At 46.1% G+C, this 24,641-nt stretch overlaps 1 protein-coding gene across 1 annotated transcript in view; it reads left to right on the top strand.

The window, feature by feature from the left end:
- Nucleotides 1-5,115: 5,115 nt before the first annotated feature.
- LOC137504824 (apical junction molecule-like) overlaps nucleotides 5,116-24,641 on the top strand; it is a 33,106-nt gene continuing 13,580 nt past the window's right edge. Inside the window, exons 1-2 of the mRNA XM_068233415.1 lie at nucleotides 5,116-5,373; nucleotides 10,003-10,177. Coding sequence (XP_068089516.1) covers nucleotides 5,116-5,373; nucleotides 10,003-10,177 — 433 coding nt within the window. The remainder of the gene's footprint in view (nucleotides 5,374-10,002; nucleotides 10,178-24,641) is intronic.

Genomic DNA, 24,641 nt, shown 5'->3' with positions numbered 1-24,641 from the left:
GAGAGTCAAGACATCGAGAGTCAAGACATTGAGAGTCAAGACATCGAGAGACAAGACATCGAGAGACAAGACATCGAGAGACAAGACACAAAAAGACAAGACACCGAGAGACAAGACATCGAGAGAGAAGACATCGAGAGACAAGACATTGCAAGAAAAGACATCGAGAGACAAGACATCGCAAGACATGAGAAGACATCACAAGACAAGACATCGAGAGACAAGACATTGCAAGATATTGCAAGACAAGACACCGCAAGGTAAGCCATTACAAGAGAAGACATAAAAACAAGTCATCGAGAGACAAGTCATCGAGAGACAAGACATCGAGAGACAAGACATCGAGAGACAAGACATTGAGAGACAAGACATTGAGAGACAAGACATCGCAAGACATGAGAAGACATCACAAGACAAGACATCGAGAGACAAGATATTGCAAGATATCGCAAGACAAGCCATCAAAAGACAAGACATCAAGAGACAAGACATCAAGTGTCAAGACATCGAGAGACAAGACATTGCAAGAAAACACATCGCAAGACATTAGAAGACATCGAAAGACAAGACATCACAAGACAAAACATCGCAAGACAAGATATCGCAAGGCAAGACATCGACAGACAAGACATTGCAAGACAAAACATCGCGAGACAAGCCATCAAGAGACAAGACATCGAGAGACAAGACATCGCAAGACATGAGAAGATATAACAAATCAAGACATCGAGAGACAAGACATTGCAAGATATCGGAAGACAAGACACCGCAAGACAAGCCATCGCAAGACAAGCCATCGCAAGACAAGCCATCGCAAGACAAGCCATCGGGAGTCAAGACATCGAGAGTCAAGACATCGAGAGACAAGACATAGAGAGACAAGACATCGCAAGACAAGACATCACAAGAAAAGACATCACAATATATATCGCAATATAAGACATCGAGAGACAAGACATCACAAGATATTGCAAAACAACACATCGACAACACAAGCCAACGCAAAGACAAGACATCAAGAGACAAGACATCACAAGCAAAGACATCGCAAGACTTGAGAAGACATCGTAAAAGAAGACATCACAAGAAAAGACATCACAAGAAAAGACATCGCAAGATATCGCAAGAAAAGACACCGAGAGACAAGAAAATCGCAAGACAAGACATCCAGAGACAAGACATTGCAAGAAAAGACATCGCAAGACAAGACACCACAAGATATCGCAAGACAAGACATCGAGAGACAAGCCATCGAGAGACAAGAAATCGCAAGAAAAGACATCGCAAGACATGAGAAGACATCACAAGACAAGACATCGAGAGACAAGACATTGCAAGATATCGCAAGACAAGACACCGCAAGGAAAGCCATCACAAGACAAGACATCAAGAGACAAGACATCGAGAGTCAAGACATCGAGAGACAAGACATCGCAAGACATGAGAAGACATCACAAGACAAGACATCGAGAGACAAGACATTGCAAGATATCGCAAGACAAGCTATCGCAAGACAGGACATCAAAAGACAAGACATCGAGAGACAAGACATCAAGAGTCAAGACATCGAGAGACAAGACATCGAGAGACAAGACATCGAGAGACAAGACACGAAAAGACAAGACACCGAGAGACAAGACATCGAGAGACAAGACATTGCAAGAAAAGACATCAAGAGACAAGACATCGCAAGATATCACAAAACAAGACACCGCAAGACAAGCTATCGCAAGACAAGAAATCAAGAGACAAGCCATCGAGAGACAAGACATCAAGAGTCAAGACATCGAGAGACAAGACATCGAGAGACAAGACATCGAGAGACAAGACACGAAAAGACAAGACACCGAGAGACAAGACATCGAGAGACAAGACATCACAAGAGAAGACATCGCAAGACATGAGAAGACATCGCAAGACAAGACATAGCAAGACAAGACATCACAAGAACAGACATCACAAGATATCGCAAGACAAGACATCGAGAGACAAGACATCGAGAGACAAGACATCGCAAGACATGAGAAGACATCACAAGACAAGACATCGAGAGACAAGACATTGCAAGATATTGCAAGACAAGCTATCGCAAGACAAGACATCAAGAGATAAGACATCGAGAGACAACACATCGAGAGTCAAGACATCGGGAGACAAGACACGAAAAGACAAGACACCGAGAGACAAGACATTGAGAGACAAGACATCACAAGAGAAGACATCGCAAGACATGAGAAGACATCACAAGACAAGACATCGAGAGAAAAGACATTGAGAGACAAGACATTGCAAGAAAAGACATCGAGAGACAAGACATCGCAAGACATGAGAAGACATCACAAGACAAGACATCGAGAGAAAAGACATCGAGAGACAAGACATCGAGTGACAAGACATCGAGAGACAAGACATCGCAAGACAAGACATCAAGAGACAAGACATCGAGAGACAAGACATTGCAAGATATCGCAAGACAAGCTATCGCAAGACAGGACATCAAAAGACAAGACATCGAGAGACAAGACATCAAGAGTCAAGACATTGAGAGACAAGACATCGCAAGACAAGACATCACAAGACAAGACATCGAGAGACAAGACATTGCAAGATATCGCAAGACAAGCTATCGCAAGACAGGACATCAAAAGACAAGACATCGAGAGACAAGACATCAAGAGACAAGACATCGAGAGACAAGACATTGCAAGAAAAGACATCGAGAGACAAGACATCGCAAGATATTGCAAGACAAGACACCACAAGGTAAGCCATTACAAGAGAAGACATAAAGACAAGACATCGAGAGACAAGACATCGAGAGACAATACATCGCAAGACATGAGAAGACATCACAAGACAAGACATCGAAAGACAAGACATTGCAAGATATGGCAAGACAAGACACCGCAAGACAAGCCATCAAAAGACAAGACATCAAGAGACAAGACATCGAGAGTCAAGACATCGAGAGACAAGACATTGCAAGAAAACACATCGCAAGACATTAGAAGACATCGAGAGACAAGACATCACAAGAAAAGACATCGCAATATATCGCAAGACAAGATATCGAGAGACAAGACATCGCAGGAAATCGAGAGACAAGACATTGCAAGAAAAGACATCGCAAGGCAAGACATCACAAGATATTGCAAGACAAGACACGGAAAGACAAGCCTTCGCAACACAAGACATCGAGAGACAAGAGATCGAGAGACAAGACATCGCAAGACATGAGAAGACATCACAAGACAAGACATCGAGAGACAAGACATTGCAAGATATGGCAAGACAAGACACTGCAAGACAAGCCATCGCAAGACAAGACATCAAGAGACAAGACATAGAGAGACAAGACATCGCAGGACATGAGAAGACATCACAAGACAAGACATTGCAAGATATTCCAAGACAAGACACGGCAAGACAAGCCATCGAGAGACAAGACATCGAGAGACAAGACATTGAGAGACAAGACATCGAGAGAGAAGACATCGCAAGACAAGACATCACAAGAAAAGACATCGTAATGTATCGCAAGATAAGACATCGAGAGACAAGACATCACAAGAAATTGCGAGACAAGACATCGAGAGACAAGACATTGCAAGAAAAGACATTGCAAGACAAGACATCACAAGATATCACAAAACAAGACACCGCAAGACAAGCTATCGCAAGACAAGAAATCAAGAGACAAGCCATCGAGAGACAAGACAACGAGAGACAAGACATCGAGAGACAAGACATCACAAGAGAAGACATTGCAAGACATGAGAAGACATCGCAAGACAAGACATAGCAAGACAAGACATCACAAGAACAGACATCACAAGATATCGCAAGACAAGACATCGAGAGACAAGACATCGAGAGACAAGACATCGAGAGACAAGACATCGAGAGTCAAGACATCGCAAGACATGAGAAGACATCACAAGACAAGACATCGAGGGACAAGACATTGCAAGATATCGCAAGACAAGCTATCGCAAGACAAGACATCAAGAGACAAGACATCGAGAGACAAGACATCGAGAGTCAAGACATCGGGAGACAAGACACGAAAAGACAAGACACCGAGAGACAAGACATCGAGAGACAAGACATCACAAGAGAAGACATCGCAAGACATGAGAAGACATCACAAGACAAGACATCGAGAGACAAGACATTGCAAGATATCGCAAGACAAGCTATCGCAAGACAAGACATCAAGAGACAAGACATCGAGAGACAAGACATCGAGAGTCAAGACATCCAGAGACAAGACACGAAAAGACAAGACATCGAGAGACAAGACACGAAAAGACAAGACATCGAGTGACAAGACATCGAGAGACAAGACATTGCAAGAAAAGACATCGAGAGACAAGACATCGCAAGACATGAGAAGACATCACAAGACAAGACATCGAGAGAAAAGACATCGAGAGACAAGACATCGAGTGACAAGACATCAAGAGACAAGACATCGCAAGACAAGACATCAAGAGACAAGCCATCGGGAGTCAAGACATCGAGAGACAAGACATAGAGAGACAAGACATCGCAAGACAAGACATCACAAGAAAAGACATCACAATATATCGCAATATAAGACATCGAGAGACAAGACATCACAAGATATTGCAAGACAACACATCGAGAGACAAGCCATCGCAAAGACAAGACATCAAGAGACAAGACATCGAGAGACAAGACATCACAAGAAAAGACATCGCAAGACATAAGAAGACATCGTAAAAGAAGACATCACAAGAAAAGACATCACAAGAAAAGACATCGCAAGAAATCGCAAGACAAGACACCGAGAGACAAGAAAATCACAAGATAAGACATCCAGAGACAAGACATTGCAAGAAAAGACATCGCTAGACAAGACACCACAAGATATCGCAAGACAAGACATCGAGAGACAAGCCATCGAGAGACAAGAAATCGCAAGAAAAGACATCGCAAGACATGAGAAGACATCACAAGACAAGACATCGAGAGACAAGACATTGCAAGATATCGCAAGACAAGACATCGCAAGGTAAGCCATCACAAGACAAGACATCAAGAGACAAGACATCGAGAGTCAAGACATCGAGAGACAAGACATCGCAAGACATGAGAAGACATGACAAGACATCGAGAGACAAGACATTGCAAGATACCGCAAGACAAGCTATCGCAAGACAGGACACCAAAAGACAAGACATCGAGAGACAAGACATCAAGAGTCAAGACATCGAGAGACAAGAAATCGAGAGACAAGACACGAAAAGAAAAGACACCGAGAGACAAGACATCGAGAGACAAGACATTGCAAGAAAAGACATCGAGAGACATGACATCGCAAGATATTGCAAGACAAGACACCGCAAGGTAAGCCATTACAAGAGAAGACATAAAGACAAGACATCAAAAGTCAAGACATCGAGAGACAAGACATCGAGAGACAAGACATCGAGAGACAAGACATCGCAAGACATGAGAAGACATCACAAGACAAGACATCGAGAGACAAGATATTGCAAGATATCGCAAGACAAGCCATCAAAAGACAAGACATCAAGAGACAAGACATCGAGAGTCAAGACATCGAGAGACAAGACATTGCAAGAAAACACATCGCAAGACTTTAGAAGACATCGAGAGACAAGACATCACAAGAAAAGACATCGCAATATATCGCAAGACAAGATATCGAGAGACAAGACATCGCAGGAAATCGAGAGACAAGACATTGCAAGAAAAGACATCGCAAGACAAGACATAACAAGATATTGCAAGACAAGACATGGAAAGACAAGCCTTCGCAACACAAGACATCGAGAGACAAGAGATCGAGAGACAAGACATTGCAAGATATGGCAAGACAAGACACTGCAAGACAAGCCATCGCAAGACAAGACATCAAGAGACAAGACATAGAGAGACAAGACATCGCAGGACATGAGAAGACATCACAAGACAAGACATTGCAAGATATTCCAAGACAAGACACGGCAAGACAAGCCATCGAGAGACAAGACATTGAGAGTCAAGACATTGAGAGACAAGACATCGAGAGACAAGACATCGCAAGACAAGACATCACAAGAAAAGACATCGTAATGTATCGCAAGATAAGACATCGAGAGACAAGACATCACAAGAAATTGCGAGACAAGACATCGAGAGACAAGACATTGCAAGAAAAGATATTGCAAGACAAGACATCAGAAGATATCACAAAACAAGACACTGCAAGACAAGCTATCGCAAGACAAGAAATCAAGAGACAAGACATCGAGAGACAAGACATCGAGAGACAAGACATCGAGAGACAAGACATCGAGAGACAAGACACGAAAAGACAAGACACCGAGAGACAAGACATCGAGAGACAAGACATCACAAGAGAAGACATCGCAAGACATGAGAAGACATCGCAAGACAAGACATCGCAAGACAAGACATAGCAAGACAAGACATCACAAGAACAGACATCACAAGATATCGCAAGACAAGACATCGAGAGACATGACATCGAGAGACAAGACATCGAGAGACAAGACATCGAGAGACAAGACATCGCAAGACATGAGAAGACATCACAAGACAAGACATCACAAGACAAGACATCGAGAGACAAGACATTGCAAGATATCGCAAGACAAGCTATCGCAAGACAAGACATCGAGAGACAAGACATCGAGAGTCAAGACATCGAGAGACAAGACACGAAAAGACAAGACACCGAGAGACAAGACGTCGCAAGATATGAAAAGACATCACAAGACAAGACATCGAGAGAAAAGACATCGAGAGAAAAGACATCGAGAGACAAGACATCGAGTGACAAGACATCGAGAGACAAGACATTGCAAGAAAAGACATCGAGAGACAAGACATCGCAAGACATGAGAAGACATCACAAGACATCGAGAGAAAAGACATCGAGTGACAAGACATCACAAGAAAAGACATCACAAGACATGAGAAGACAACACAAGATAAGACATCGAGAGACAAGACATTGCAAGATATCGCAAGACAAGACACCGCAAGGTAAGCCATTACAAGAGAAGACATAAAGACAAGCGATTGAGAGACAAGACATCGAGAGACAAGAGATTGAGAGACAAGACATCGCAAGACATGAGAAGACATCACAAGACAAGACATCGAGAGACAAGACATTGCAAGATATCGCAAGACAAGACACCGCAAGTCAAGACATGAAAAGACAAGACATCAAGAGACAAGAAATCGAGAGACAAGACATCACAAGACAAAACATCACAAGAAAAGACATCGCAATATATCGCAAGACAAGATATCGAGAGACAAGACATCGCAGGAAATCGCGAGACAAGACATAGAGAGACAAGACATCGAGAGACAAGACATTCCAAGACATGAGAAGACATCACAAGACAAGACATCGAGAGACAAGACATTGCAAGATATCGCAAGACAAGACACTGCAAGACAAACCATCGCAAGACAAGACATCAAGAGACAAGACATCGAGAGACAAGACACCGAGAGACAAGACATCGCAAGACATGAGAAGACATCACAAGACAAGACATTGCAAGATATCGCAAGACAAGACACTGCAAGACAAACCATCGCAAGACAAGACATCAAGAGACAAGCCATCGAGAGACAAGACATCGAGAGACAAGACATCGGGAGTCAAGACATCGGGAGTCAAGACATCGAGAGACAAGACATCGCAAGAAAAGACATCGCAAGACAAGATATCACAAGATATCGCAAGACAAGACACGGAAAGACAAGCCTTCGCAACAGAAGACATCGAGAGACAAGACATCGAGAGACAAGACATCGCAAGACATGAGAAGACATCACAAGACAAGACATCGAGAGACAAGACATCGCAAGACATGAGAAGACATCACAAGACAAGACATCGAGAGACAAGACATCGCAAGAAAAGACATCGCAAGACATGAGAAGACATCACAAGAAATCAAGAGACAAGACATTGCAAGATATCGCAAGACAAGACATCGAGAGGAAAGACATTGTAGGAAAAGAAATCCCACGACAAGACATCAGAAGATATCGCAAGACAAGACATCGCAAGACAAGACATCGAGAGACAAGACATCGCAAGACATGAGAACACATCACAAGACAAGACATCACGAGGCAAGACATCGAGAGACAAGACACCAAAAGAAAAGACACCGAGAGACAATACATCGAGGGACAAGACATCAGGAGACAAGACATTGCAAGAAAAGACATCGCGAGACAAGCCATCAAGAGACAAGACATCGAGAGACAAGACATCGCAAGACATGAGAAGATATAACAAGACAAGACATCGAGAGACAAGACATTTCAAGACAAGCCATCGCAAGACAAGCCATCGCAAGACAAGACATCAAGAGACAAGCCATCGGGATTCAAGACATCGAGAGTCAAGACATCAAGAGACAAGACATCGAGAGACAAGACATCGAGAGACAAGACACAAAAAGACAAGACACTGAGAGACAAGACATCTAGAGAGAAGACATCGAGAGACAAGACATCGAGAGACAAGACATCACAAGAAAAGACATCGCTAGATATCGCAAGACACCGAGAGACAAGAAATCGCAAGACAAGACATCCAGAGACAAGACATTGCAAGAAAAGACATCGCAAGACAAGACACCACAAGATATCACAAGACAAGACATCGAGAGACAAGCCATCGAGAGACAAGACATTGCAAGAAAAGACATTGCAAGACATGAGAAGACATCACAAGACAAGACATCGAGAGACAAGACATTGCAAGATATCGCAAGGTAAGCCATCACAAGACAAGACATCAAGAGTTAAGACATCGAGAGACAAGACACCGAGAGTCAAGACATCGAGAGACAAGACATCGAGAGACAAGACATCGAGAGACAAGACATCGAGAGACAAGACATCGCAAGACATGAGAAGACAAGACATTGCAAGACATGAGAAGACAAGACATTGCAAGATATCGCATGACAAGCTATCGCAAGACAAGACATCAAAAGACAAGACATCGAGAGACAAAACATCGAGAGTCAAGACATCGAGAGACAAGACATCGAGAGACAAGACATTGCAAGAAAAGATATTGAGAGACAAGACATCGCAAGACATGAGAAGACATCACAAGACAAGACATCGAGAGACAAGACATTGCAAGATATTGCAAGAAAAGACACCGCAAGGTAAGCCATTACAAGAGAAGACATAAAGACAAGACATCGAGAGACAAAACATCCAGAGACAAGACATCCAGAGACAAGACATCGCAAGACATGAGAAGACATCACAAGACAAGACATCGAGAGACAAGACATTGCAAGATATCGCAAGACAAGCTATCGCAAGACAGGACATCAAAAGACAAGACTTCGAGAGACAAGACATCAAGAGTCAAGACATCGAGAGACAAGACATTGCAAGATATCGCAAGACAAGACACTGCAAGACAAACCATCGCAAGACAAGACATCAAGAGACAAGACATCGAGAGAGAAGACATCGCAAGACATGAGAAGACATCACAAGACAAGACATTGCAAGATATCGCAAGACAAGACACCACAAGACAAGCCATCGAGAGACAAGACATCGAGAGACAAGACATCGGGAGTCAAGACATCGAGAGACAAGACATTGCAAGAAAAGACATCGCAAGACAAGATATCACAAGATATCGCAAGACAAGACACGGAAAGACAAGCCTTCGCAACACAAGACATCGAGAGACAAGACATCGAGAGACAAGACATCGCAAGACATGAGAAGACATCACAAGACAAGACATCGAGAGACAAGACATCGCAAGACATGAGAAGACATCACAAGACAAGACATCGAGAGACAAGACATCGCAAGAAAAGACATTGCAAGACATGAGAAGACATCACAAGAAATCAAGAGACAAGACATTGCAAGATATCGCAAGACAAGACATCGAGAGGCAAGACATTGTAGGAAAAGACATCCCACAACAAGACATCACAAGATATCGCAAGACAAGACATCGCAAGACAAGACATCGAGAGACAAGCCATCGAGAGACAAGCCATCGAGAGACAAGCCATCGCGAGACAAGACATCGAGAGACAAGACATCGAGAGACAAGACATAGCAAGACATGAGAACACATCACAAGACAAGACATCGCGAGGCAAGACATCGAGAGACAAGACACCAAAAGAAAAGACACCGAGAGACAAGACATCGAGAGACAAGACATCAAGAGACAAGACATTGCAAGAAAAGACATCGCGAGACAAGCCATCAAGAGACAAGACATCGAGAGACAAGACATCGCAAGACATGAGAAGATATAACAAGACAAGACATCGAGAGACAAGACATTGCAAGACAAGCCATCGCAAGACAAGCCATCGCAAGACAAGACATCAAGAGACAAGCCATCGGGAGTCAAGACATCGAGAGTCAAGACATCGAGAGACAAGACATCGAGAGACAAGACATCGAGAGACAAGACACAAAAAGACAAGACACCGAGAGACAAGACATCTAGAGAGAAGACATCGAGAGACAAGACATCGAGAGACAAAACATCACAAGAAAAGACATCGCTAGATATCGCAAGACAAGACACCGAGAGACAAGAAATCGCAAGACAAGACATCCAGAGACAAGACATTGCAAGAAAAGGCATCGCAAGACAAGACACCACAAGATATCACAAGACAAGACATCGAGAGACAAGCCATCGAGAGACAAGACATCGCAAGAAAAGACATCGCAAGACATGAGAAGACATCACAAGACAAGACATCGAGAGACAAGACATTGCAAGATATCGCAAGATAAGCCATCACAAGACAAGACATCAAGAGATAAGACACCGAGAGACAAGACACCGAGAGTCAAGATATCGAGAGACAAGACATCGAGAGACAAGACATCGAGAGACAAGACATCGAGAGACAAGACATCGCAAGACATGAGAAGACATCGAGAGACAAGACATTGCAAGATATCGCATGACAAGCTATCGCAAGACAAGACATCAAGAGATAAGACACCGAGAGACAAGACATCGAGAGACAAGACATCGAGAGTCAAGACATCAAGAGACAAGACATCGAGAGACAAGACATCGAGAGACAAGACATCGAGAGACATGAGAAGACATCACAAGACAAGACATCGAGAGACAAGATATTGCAAGATATCGCAAGACAAGCCATCAAAAGACAAGACATCAAGAGACAAGACATCGAGAGTCAAGACATCGAGAGACAAGACATTGCAAGAAAACACATCGCAAGACATTAGAAGACATCGAGAGACAAGACATCACAAGAAAAGACATCGCAATATATCGCAAGACAAGATATCGAGAGACAAGACATCGCAGGAAATCGAGAGACAAGACATTGCAAGAAAAGACATCGAGAGACAAGACATCGCAAGACATGAGAAGACATCACAAGACAAGACATCGAGAGACAAGACATTGCAAGATATTGCAAGAAAAGACACCGCAAGGTAAGCCATTACAAGAGAAGACATAAAGACAAGACATCGAGAGACAAAACATCCAGAGACAAGACATCCAGAGACAAGACATCGCAAGACATGAGAAGACATCACAAGACAAGACATCGAGAGACAAGACATTGCAAGATATCGCAAGACAAGCTATCGCAAGACAGGACATCAAAAGACAAGACTTTGAGAGACAAGACATCAAGAGTCAAGACATCGAGAGACAAGACATTGCAAGATATCGCAAGACAAGACACTGCAAGACAAACCATCGCAAGACAAGACATCAAGAGACAAGACATCGAGAGACAAGACATCGAGAGAGAAGACATCGCAAGACATGAGAAGACATCACAAGACAAGACATTGCAAGATATCGCAAGACAAGACACCACAAGACAAGCCATCGAGAGACAAGACATCGAGAGACAAGACATCGGGAGTCAAGACATCGAGAGACAAGACATTGCAAGAAAAGACATCGCAAGACAAGATATCACAAGATATCGCAAGACAAGACACGGAAAGACAAGCCTTCGCAACACAAGACATCGAGAGACAAGACATCGAGAGACAAGACATCGCAAGACATGAGAAGACATCACAAGACAAGACATCGAGAGACAAGACATCGCAAGACATGAGAAGACATCACAAGACAAGACATCGAGAGACAAGACATCGCAAGAAAAGACATTGCAAGACATGAGAAGACATCACAAGAAATCAAGAGACAAGACATTGCAAGATATCGCAAGACAAGACATCGAGAGGCAAGACATTGTAGGAAAAGACATCCCACAACAAGACATCACAAGATATCGCAAGACAAGACATCGCAAGACAAGACATCGAGAGACAAGCCATCGAGAGACAAGCCATCGAGAGACAAGCCATCGAGAGACAAGCCATCGAGAGACAAGCCATCGCGAGACAAGACATCGAGAGACAAGACATCGAGAGACAAGACATCGAGAGACAAGACATCGAGAGACAAGACATAGCAAGACATGAGAACACATCACAAGACAAGACATCGCGAGGCAAGACATCGAGAGACAAGACACCAAAAGAAAAGACACCGAGAGACAAGACATCGAGAGACAAGACATCAAGAGACAAGACATTGCAAGAAAAGACATCGCGAGACAAGCCATCAAGAGACAAGACATCGAGAGACAAGACATCGCAAGACATGAGAAGATATAACAAGACAAGACATCGAGAGACAAGACATTGCAAGACAAGCCATCGCAAGACAAGCCATCGCAAGACAAGACATCAAGAGACAAGCCATCGGGAGTCAAGACATCGAGAGTCAAGACATCGAGAGACAAGACATCGAGAGACAAGACATCGAGAGACAAGACACAAAAAGACAAGACACCGAGAGACAAGACATCTAGAGAGAAGACATCGAGAGACAAGACATCGAGAGACAAAACATCACAAGAAAAGACATCGCTAGATATCGCAAGACAAGACACCGAGAGACAAGAAATCGCAAGACAAGACATCCAGAGACAAGACATTGCAAGAAAAGGCATCGCAAGACAAGACACCACAAGATATCACAAGACAAGACATCGAGAGACAAGCCATCGAGAGACAAGACATCGCAAGAAAAGACATCGCAAGACATGAGAAGACATCACAAGACAAGACATCGAGAGACAAGACATTGCAAGATATCGCAAGATAAGCCATCACAAGACAAGACATCAAGAGATAAGACACAGAGAGACAAGACACCGAGAGTCAAGATATCGAGAGACAAGACATCGAGAGACAAGACATCGAGAGACAAGACATCGCAAGACATGAGAACACATCACAAGACAAGACATCGCGAGGCAAGACATCGAGAGACAAGACACCAAAAGAAAAGACACCGAGAGACAAGACATCGAGAGACAAGACATCAAGAGACAAGACATTGCAAGAAAAGACATCGCGAGACAAGCCATCAAGAGACAAGACATCGAGAGACAAGACATCGCAAGACATGAGAAGATATAACAAGACAAGACATCGAGAGACAAGACATTGCAAGACAAGCCATCGCAAGACAAGCCATCGCAAGACAAGACATCAAGAGACAAGCCATCGGGAGTCAAGACATCGAGAGTCAAGACATCGAGAGACAAGACATCGAGAGACAAGACATCGAGAGACAAGACACAAAAAGACAAGACACCGAGAGACAAGACATCTAGAGAGAAGACATCGAGAGACAAGACATCGAGAGACAAAACATCACAAGAAAAGACATCGCTAGATATCGCAAGACAAGACACCGAGAGACAAGAAATCGCAAGACAAGACATCCAGAGACAAGACATTGCAAGAAAAGGCATCGCAAGACAAGACACCACAAGATATCACAAGACAAGACATCGAGAGACAAGCCATCGAGAGACAAGACATCGCAAGAAAAGACATCGCAAGACATGAGAAGACATCACAAGACAAGACATCGAGAGACAAGACATTGCAAGATATCGCAAGATAAGCCATCACAAGACAAGACATCAAGAGATAAGACACCGAGAGACAAGACACCGAGAGTCAAGATATCGAGAGACAAGACATCGAGAGACAAGACATCGAGAGACAAGACATCGCAAGACATGAGAAGACATCGAGAGACAAGACATTGCAAGATATCGCATGACAAGCTATCGCAAGACAAGACATCAAGAGATAAGACACCGAGAGACAAGACATCGAGAGACAAGACATCGAGAGTCAAGACATCGAGAGTCAAGACATCGAGAGACAAGACATCGAGAGACAAGACATCGAGAGACAAGACATAGCAAGACATGAGAAGACATCACAAGACAAGACATCGAGAGACAAGATATTGCAAGATATCGCAAGACAAGCCATCAAAAGACAAGACATCAAGAGACAAGACATCGAGAGTCAAGACATCGAGAGACAAGACATTGCAAGAAAACACATCGCAAGACATTAGAAGACATCGAGAGACAAGACATCACAAGAAAAGACATTGCAATATATCGCAAGACAAGATATCGAGAGACAAGACATCGCAGGAAATCGAGAGACAAGACTTTGCAAGAAAAGACATCGCAAGACAAGACATAACAAGATATTGCAAGACAAGACACGGAAAGACAAGCCTTCGCAACACAAGACATCGAGAGACAAGAGATCGAGAGACAAGACATTGCAAGATATGGCAAGACAAGACACTGCAAGACAAGCCATCGCAAGACAAGACATCAAGAGACAAGACATAGAGAGACAAGACATCGCAGGACATGAGAAGACATCACAAGACAAGACATTGCAAGATATTCCAAGACAAGACACGGCAAGACAAGCCATCGAGAGACAAGACATTGAGAGTCAAGACATTGAGAGACAAGACATCGAGAGAAGACATCGCAAGACAAGACATCGCAAGACAAGACATCACAAGAAAAGACATCATAATGTATCGCAAGATAAGACATCGAGAGACAAGACATCACAAGAAATTGCGAGACAAGACATCGAGAGACAAGACATTGCAAGAAAAGATATTGCAAGACAAGACATCAGAAGATATCACAAAACAAGACACTGCAAGACAAGCTATCGCAAGACAAGAAATCAAGAGACAAGACATCGAGAGACAAGACATCGAGAGACAAGACATCGAGAGACAAGACATCGAGAGACAAGACACGAAAAGACAAGACACCGAGAGACAAGACATCGAGAGACAAGACATCACAAGAGAAGACATCGCATGACATGAGAAGACATCGCAAGACAAGACATCGCAAGACAAGACATAGCAAGACAAGACATCACAAGAACAGACATCACAAGATATCGCAAGACAAGACATCGAGAGACAAGACATCGAGAGACAAGACATCGAGAGTCAAGACATCGAGAGACAAGACATCGAGAGACAAGACATCGCAAGACATGAGAAGACATCACAAGACAAGACATCACAAGACAAGACATCGAGAGACAAGACATTGCAAGATATCGCAAGACAAGCTATCGCAAGACAAGACATCGAGAGACAAGACATCGAGAGTCAAGACACGAAAAGACAAGACACCGAGAGACAAGACATCGCAAGATATGAGAAGACATCACAAGACAAGACATCGAGAGAAAAGACATCGAGAGACAAGACATCGAGTGACAAGACATCGAGAGACAAGACATTGCAAGAAAAGACATCGAGAGACAAGACATCGCAAGACATGAGAAGACATCACAAGACATCGAGAGAAAAGACATCAAGTGACAAGACATCACAAGAAAAGACATCACAAGACATGAGAAGACAACACAAGATAAGACATCGAGAGACAAGACATTGCAAGATATCGCAAGACAAGACACCGCAAGGTAAGCCATTACAAGAGAAGACATAAAGACAAGAGATTGAGAGACAAGACATCGAGAGACAAGAGATTGAGAGACAAGACATCGCAAGACATGAGAAGACATCACAAGACAAGACATCGAGAGACAAGACATTGCAAGATATCGCAAGACAAGACACAGCAAGACAAGACATGAAAAGACAAGACATCAAGAGACAAGAAATCGAGAGACAAGACATTGCAAGAAAACACACAATTGGAGAACCTCACTCCCAAACAGTTCTCCGCTGCCTCATAAAGCCTGCAGGCTGCTTATAAGCCAATGAGAAGTGCACACATAATACACCTAGCTTGCAGTGATAATCAAGCAAAAGCTGAGCAAGTCAGCCAATTAGTAGGAGAGGGCTTCAGTTGCATATAGACAATGGCTATATGACCAGCAGGGGGCACCAGCGTGCAGGATATTCCCTCTCATCTGCCCCCCTCCTAACTAAACTGCATGGGATACTACAATAATTAAAAACAATGGTGCATGAGCCAGCCTGGGGCCCCGGGAACTCTCACTGCCCGGGGCCCCAGAACCAGCATCTGACACCATATGTGAGCGCAGCCAAGACCCTGGAGCTGCCACATCCAAGGCCTGTCTCCTACTGCTCTAAAACTTACCAAACACACAATTGGAGAACCTCACTCCCAAACAGTTCTCCGCTGCCTCATAAAGCCTGCAGGCTGCTTATAAGCCAATGAGAAGTGCACACATAATACACCTAGCTTGCAGTGATAATCAAGCAAAAGCTGAGCAAGTCAGCCAATTAGTAGGAGAGGGCTTCAGTTGCATATAGACAATGGCTATATGACCAGCAGGGGGCACCAGCGTGCAGGATATTCCCTCTCATCTGCCCCCCTCCTAACTAAACTGCATGGGATACTACAATAATTAAAAACAATGGTGCATGGTTCTGGGGCCCCGGGCAGTGAGAGTTCCCGGGGCCCCAGGCTGGCTCATGCACCATTGTTTTTAATTATTGTAGTATCCCATGCAGTTTAGTTAGGAGGGGGGCAGATGAGAGGGAATATCCTGCACGCTGGTGCCCCCTGCTGGTCATATAGCCATTGTCTATATGCAACTGAAGCCCTCTCCTACTAATTGGCTGACTTGCTCAGCTTTTGCTTGATTATCACTGCAAGCTAGGTGTATTATGTGTGCACTTCTCATTGGCTTATAAGCAGCCTGCAGGCTTTATGAGGCAGCGGAGAACTGTTTGGGAGTGAGGTTCTCCAATTGTGTGTTTGGTAAGTTTTAGAGCAGTAGGAGACAGGCCTTGGATGTGGCAGCTCCAGGGTCTTGGCTGCGCTCACATATGGTGTCAGATGCTGGTTCTGGGGCCCCGGGCAGTGAGAGTTCCCGGGGCCCCAGGCTGGCTCATGCACCATTGTTTTTAATTATTGTAGTATCCCATGCAGTTTAGTTAGGAGGGGGGCAGATGAGAGGGAATATCCTGCACGCTGGTGCCCCCTGCTGGTCATATAGCCATTGTCTATATGCAACTGAAGCCCTCTCCTACTAATTGGCTGACTTGCTCAGCTTTTGCTTGATTATCACTGCAAGCTAGGTGTATTATGTGTGCACTTCTCATTGGCTTATAAGCAGCCTGCAGGCTTTATGAGGCAGCGGAGAACTGTTTGGGAGTGAGGTTCTCCAATTGTGTGTTTGGTAAGTTTTAGAGCAGTAGGAGACAGGCCTTGGATGTGGCAGCTCCAGGGTCTTGGCTGCGCTCACATATGGTGTCAGATGCTGGTTCTGGGGCCCCGGGCAGTGAGAGTTCCCGGGGCCCCAGGCTGGCTCATGCACCATTGTTTTTAATTATTGTAGTATCCCATGCAGTTTAGTTAGGAGGGGGGCAGATGAGAGGGAATATCCTGCACGCTGGTGCCCCCTGCTGGTCATATAGCCATTGTCTATATGCAACTGAAGCCCTCTCCTACTAATTGGCTGACTTGCTCAGCTTTTGCTTGATTATCACTGCAAGCTAGGTGTATTATGTGTGCACTTCTCATTGGCTTATAAGCAGCCTGCAGGCTTTATGAGGCAGCGGAGAACTGTTTGGGAGTGAGGTTCTCCAATTGTGTGTTTGGTAAGTTTTAGAGCAGTAGGAGACAGGCCTTGGATGTGGCAGCTCCAGGGTCTTGGCTGCGCTCACATATGGTGTCAGATGCTGGTTCTGGGGCCCCGGGCAGTGAGAGTTCCCGGGGCCCCAGGCTGGCTCTAGTGTTGGGCGAACATCTAGATGTTCGGGTTCGGGCCGAACAGGCCGAACATGGCCGCGATGTTCGGGTGTTCGACCCGAACTCCGAACATAATGGAAGTCAATGGGGACCCGAACTTTTGTGGTTTGTAAAGCCTCCTTACATGCTACATACCCCAAATTTACAGGGTATGTGCACCTTGGGAGTGGGTACAAGAGGAAAAAAAAATTAGCAAAAAGAGCTTATAGTTTTTGAGAAAATCGATTTTAAAGTTTCAAAGGGAAAACTGTCTTTTAAATGCGGGAAATGTCTGTTTTCTTTGCACAGGTAACATGTTTTTTGTCGGCATGCAGTCATAAATGTAATACATATAAGAGGTTCCAGGAAAAGGGACCGGTAACGCTAACCCAGCAGCAGCACACGTGATGGAACAGGAGGAGGGTGGCGCAGGAGGAGGAGAAGGCCACGCTTTGTGAGACACAACAACCCAGGCCTTGCATGAGGGCAAGAAGCGTGCGGATAGCATGCTTTGTACCGCCATGCAGTCATAAATGTAATAAAGATAAGTGGTTCAATAAACAGGGACCACGCGGCAACGCTAACCCAGCAGCAGCAGACGTGATGGAACAGGAGGAGGCGCAGGAGGAGAAGGCCACGCTTTGTGAGACACAACAACCCAGGCCTTGCATGAGGGCAAGAAGCGTGCGGATAGCATGCTTTGTACCGCCATGCAGTCATAAATGTAATAAAGATAAGTGGTTCAATAAACAGGGACCACGCGGCAACGCTAACCCAGCAGCAGCAGACGTGATGGAACAGGAGCAGGCGCAGGAGGAGAAGGCCACGCTTTGTGAGACACAACAACCCAGGCCTTGCATGAGGGCAAGAAGCGTGCGGATAGCATGCTTTGTACCGCCATGCAGTCATAAATGTAATAAAGATAAGTGGTTCAATAAACAGGGACCACGCGGCAACGCTAACCCAGCAGCAGCAGACGTGATGGAACAGGAGCAGGCGCAGGAGGAGAAGGCCACGCTTTGTGAGACACAACAACCCAGGCCTTGCATGTGGACAAAAAGCGTGCGGATATAGCAGCAATGCTTTTTGCCGCCATGCAGTCATAAATGTAATACAGATGAGAGGTTCAATAAACAGGGCCCGGAAACGCAACACCATCCCAGATGTTCATTGGTCATGTTACTTGGTTGGGGTCCTGGAGTGTTGCGTAGTCATTTCCAATCCAGGATTGATTCATTTTAATTTGAGTCAGACGGTCTGCATTTTCTGTAGAGAAGCGGATACGCCGATCTGTGACGATGCCTCCGGCAGCACTGAAACAGCGTTCCGACATAACGCTGGCTGCCGGGCAAGCCAGCACCTCTATTGCGTACATTGCCAGTTCGTGCCAGGTGTCTAGCTTCGATACCCAATAGTTGAAGGGTGCAGATGGATGGTTCGACACAGCTACGCCATCTGACATGTAGTCCTTGACCATCTTCTCCAGGCGATCGGTGTTGGAGGTGGATCTGCACGCTTGCTGTTCAGTGGGCTGCGGCTGCATGGGTGTCAGAAAATTTTCCCACTCCAAGGACACTGCCGATACCATTCCCTTTTGGGTACTAGCTGCGGCTTGCGTTGTTTGCTGCCCTCCTGGTCGTCCTGGGTTTGCGGAAGTCAGTCTGTCTGCGTACAACTGGCTAGAGGAGGGGGAGGATGTCAATCTCCTCTCTAAAGTCTCCACAAGGGCCTGCTGGTATTCTTCCATTTTGACCTGTCTGACTCTTTCTTCAAGCAGTTTTGGAACATTGTGTTTGTACCGTGGATCCAGAAGGGTATAAACCCAGTAATTGGTGTTGTCCAGAATGCGCACAATGCGTGGGTCACGTTCAATGCAGTCTAGCATGAATTGAGCCATGTGTGCCAGAGTCCTACCAGAATCCTCATCATCCTCTTGTGAGCGTTGTGATAGTTGTTGTGATGCATCATAGTCGTCACCTTCCTCCTGGTCTGCTTCTGCTGACCATTCGCGTTGAATTGTGGAAGTCCAACGTGCACCGCTCTGGCCCTCGTCAGTGGTGGCATGAAATTCCTGCTCCAACTCCAGCTGTTCCTCCTCCTCTTCTTCGTCATAGCTGCTGGGGCCAGCGTTCCCTGAGGCGGATGGCCTGATGTTGGTACCATCACGCTGATCGTTTTCTCCTTCAGATTCCCCCAGTTGCATCATGACAGCTGTTTCCTTGATTTTTAACATCGACCTCTTCAGTAAACACAGCAGTGGTATGGTAATGCTGACTGAAGAGTTGTCACTGCTCACAAGCAACGTGGATTGCTCAAAATTTTGGAGGACTTGGCAGAGGTCCAACATGTTGGCCCAATCGGATCCACAGAAGCTTGGCAGCTGGCCGGATGCGCCTCGGTACTGCGCCGTCATGTACTGGACCACTGCACTCTTCTGCTCGCAAAAGCGGGCTAGCATGTGCAGCGTAGAATTCCAGCGCGTAGGGACATCACACAGCAAGCGATGGTGGGGGAGATTGAAGCGCTCCTGCATCTTGGCGAGTGCCCCCGAAGCAGTACTGGAATTTCTACAATGTTTGGACACTCGACGCACCTTCAACAGCAGATCGGGCACGCCTGGGTATGTCCTCAGGAACCGCTGAACTACTAGGTTCATCACGTGCGCCAGGCAAGGGATGTGTGTCAGCTTAGCCAACCTTAAAGCGCGAATGAGATTACTCCCATTATCACACACAACCATGCCCGGTTTCAGGTCCAGCGGTGCCAGCCACAAATCCGTCTGTTCCTTTATTCCCCTCCAAATTTCCTCCCCTGTGTGCTGCTTATCCCCAAGGCAGATTAGCTTCAGCAACGCTTGCTGACGCATGCCAACAGCTGTGCTGCACTGCTTCCACGATCCTACTGCTGCTGGGTTAGCGTTTCCGGATGAGGTACAGCTTTGAGATGCGTTGGAGGAGAAGGAGTCAGAGAGGTAGGTGCTGCTGTTATCCAGTGGGAGGGACGGCGGTGCAGCTGTTTGTGGCGTGGGCAACACCCGTGCCGTAGCAGGTGAGGAATCGCTGCCAGGCTCCACAAGGTTCACCCAGTGCGCGGTAAGGGAGATGTATCGACCCTGGCCGAACGCACTCGTCCAGGTGTCAGTGGTGAGGTGAACCTTGCAGGCAACGGCATTCTTCAAGCTTCGGGTTATTTTGCTGACCACGTGCTCATGCAACTCAGGCACTGCAGAGCGTGCAAAGTGGTAGCGGCTGGGAACCACGTAACGTGGGATGGCCACTGACATCATGCCCTTGAAGCTGTTTGTCTCCACCAATCGATATGGCAGCATTTCGCAGGCCAGAAGCTTGGCTATGCTGGCTGTTACTGCCACGGCCCGGGGGTCATTTGCTGGCAATTTCCTCTTGCGCTCAAACATCTCCGACACAGACAACTGAACCGTAGCGCTGCACACGGAAGGGCTGTTGGTTGTTGTGTTTGATGAACACTGGGAGACCTCAAGAGCACTACTCCGGAAAGTGACAGTGTCAGCGTCGTCTGATGTTTGTGAATGTTGTGAACCACGCAATGGCTGGGCTACTGCTGCTGCTGAGGCGGGTCTGGTGGTGAGTCTGGTGAACCCAAGGGAGGCAGTGTTGTTTCTGGTACCCTGTCCTGACGCGTTTGCCCAAAGAGTGGGATGTTTGGATAGCATGTGACGGCTCATGCTGGTGGTGGAGAGGTTGTTAATATTTTTCCCCCTGCTCAGGCGGGTCTTGCACACCTTGCAAATCGCCATGGTAACATCCTCAGTGCAGTCTTCAAAGAAAGCCCAGACTTTGGAGCACCTGCCTCCTTGCTGGCGATTTCTGTTTGCTCCTCTTTTGCCTCTCACTTGAACTTCCACGCTTGTGGTGCCTGAAATTGCGCGCCGCCTACCTTGTGGCACAAGGCGAACTCGTGCAGCAGTGTGTTCTTCAACAGACTCATCTGTGCTGCTGCTACGACGGCGATGTTCTCGTTCACAAACAAAATCTGGGTCTCTGTCCACATTGTCCATACCCTCCTCTTCCATCTCCTCAAACTCGTCATATGTCATTGTGGGCCACCGCCGTGGAGTAGAGCTCCCCACAACAACCTCTGCGCAGCACACTCCAACGTCGTCTTCCAGATCTTGTCGGCCGACCTCCTGCAATTGCAACCCCTCCTGCCCAAATTGCTCTGGGATTTGGGTTTCCGAGTCCTCTTCGGACTCGCCTTGTATTTCAGTGCGCGGTGCATTTCCCACAGTTAATGGTTGTGAATCCAGGCACAACATTTCTGGCTGTTCCTCCATTGACCTTTGAAAGGTGGAAGTTTGTTGGGCTGGGAATAGCTCCTGCGAATACCCCATTGTGTCCTGAGGTAATTCATCGGACTGGTTATCTGGCAGTTGTGTGCGTGGTGTCGCTGCCGGTTGTGTCAGCTTTGTGCCCACTGGCTCCTTGTAACTGGCTGAGGACTCGGACCTCGTGCGTGATGTGCTGGTGCTGCTTAACCCACTGCTGGACGCTTGAGAGGTCATCCAAGTAATTATCTGGTCCTGTTCTTTTGGATTTGTGAGGGTTGTTGTCCTGGACAACATGGGCGGTATTGAGTGGGTTTTCTTGGGTGCTCCCCTGTGGCCTGTACGTGAACCGTCAGGGGAAACACCTCTTCCCTTGCCCCTCCCTCTTTCACCGGATTTCTTCCTCATTTCACTTATCCTTACAGTACACGCTGACTGGCAGCAGTACAGTGGCAGTACAGAAATGCTATACAGTACCACTATTCCCAGCAGCGACACAGAGCACAATGCTATACAGTGACGGGTGAGCGGTGTACCACTATTCCCAGCAGCGACACAGAGCACAATGCTATACAGTGACGGGTGAGCGGTGTACCACTATTCCCAGCAGCGACACAGAGCACAATGCTATACAGTGGCGAACGAGCGGTGTACCACTATTCCCAGCAGACACAGAACAGTACACAGAATGCTATATAGTGTGGCTGAACGAGCGGTGTACCACTATTCCCAGCAGACACAGAACAGTACACAGAATGCTATATAGTGTGGCTGAACGAGCGGTGTACTACTGTTCCCAGCAGACACAGAACAGTACACAGAATGCTATATAGTGTGGCTGAACGAGCGGTGTACTACTGTTCCCAGCAGACACAGAACAGTACACAGAATGCTATATAGTGTGGCTGAACGAGCGGTGTACTACTGTTCCCAGCAGACACAGAACAGTACACAGAATGCTATATAGTGTGGCTGAACGAGCGGTGTACTACTGTTCCCAGCAGACACAGAACAGTACACAGAATGCTATATAGTGTGGCTGAACGAGCGGTGTACCACTATTCCCAGCAGACACAGAACAGTACACAGAATGCTATATAGTGTGGCTGAACGAGCGGTGTACTACTGTTCCCAGCAGACACAGAACAGTACACAGAATGCTATATAGTGTGGCTGAACGAGCGGTGTACCACTATTCCCAGCAGACACAGAACAGTACACAGAATGCTATATAGTGTGGCTGAACGAGCGGTGTACTACTGTTCCCAGCAGACACAGAACAGTACACAGAATGCTATATAGTGTGGCTGAACGAGCGGTGTACTACTGTTCCCAGCAGACACAGAACAGTACACAGAATGCTATATAGTGTGGCTGAACGAGCGGTGTACTACTGTTCCCAGCAGACACAGAACAGTACACAGAATGCTATATAGTGTGGCTGAACGAGCGGTGTACTACTGTTCCCAGCAGACACAGAACAGTACACAGAATGCTATATAGTGTGGCTGAACGAGCGGTGTACTACTGTTCCCAGCAGACACAGAACAGTACACAGAATGCTATATAGTGTGGCTGAACGAGCGGTGTACCACTGTTCCCAGCAGACACAGAACAGTACACAGAATGCTATATAGTGTGGCTGAACGAGCGGTGTACTACTGTTCCCAGCAGACACAGAACAGTACACAGAATGCTATATAGTGTGGCTGAACGAGCGGTGTACTACTGTTCCCAGCAGACACAGAACAGTACACAGAATGCTATATAGTGTGGCTGAACGAGCGGTGTACTACTGTTCCCAGCAGACACAGAACAGTACACAGAATGCTATATAGTGTGGCTGAACGAGCGGTGTACTACTGTTCCCAGCAGACACAGAACAGTACACAGAATGCTATATAGTGTGGCTGAACGAGCGGTGTACTACTGCTCCCAGCAGTGACACACAATGACTGGGGGGGACCCTGGCTAGCGTGGCTGGAGCGCGAACTACCCTGCCTGCCTACCCAAAGCTAAACCCACAGACAAATGGCGGAGATATGACGTGGTTCGGGTATTTATTTACCCGAACCACGTGACAGTTCGGCCAATCAGAGCGCGTTCGGGTCCGAACCACGTGACCCGTTCGGCCAATCACAGCGCTAGCCGAACGTTCGGGGAACGTTCGGCCATGCGCTCTTAGTTCGGCC

The sequence above is a fragment of the Hyperolius riggenbachi genome, chromosome 4 (genome assembly GCF_040937935.1).
Source record: "Hyperolius riggenbachi isolate aHypRig1 chromosome 4, aHypRig1.pri, whole genome shotgun sequence".
Lineage (NCBI taxonomy): Eukaryota > Metazoa > Chordata > Amphibia > Anura > Hyperoliidae > Hyperolius > Hyperolius riggenbachi.
Note: the sequence above shows the minus strand (reverse complement) of the source record. Positions and strands in the feature narration are given on the sequence as shown.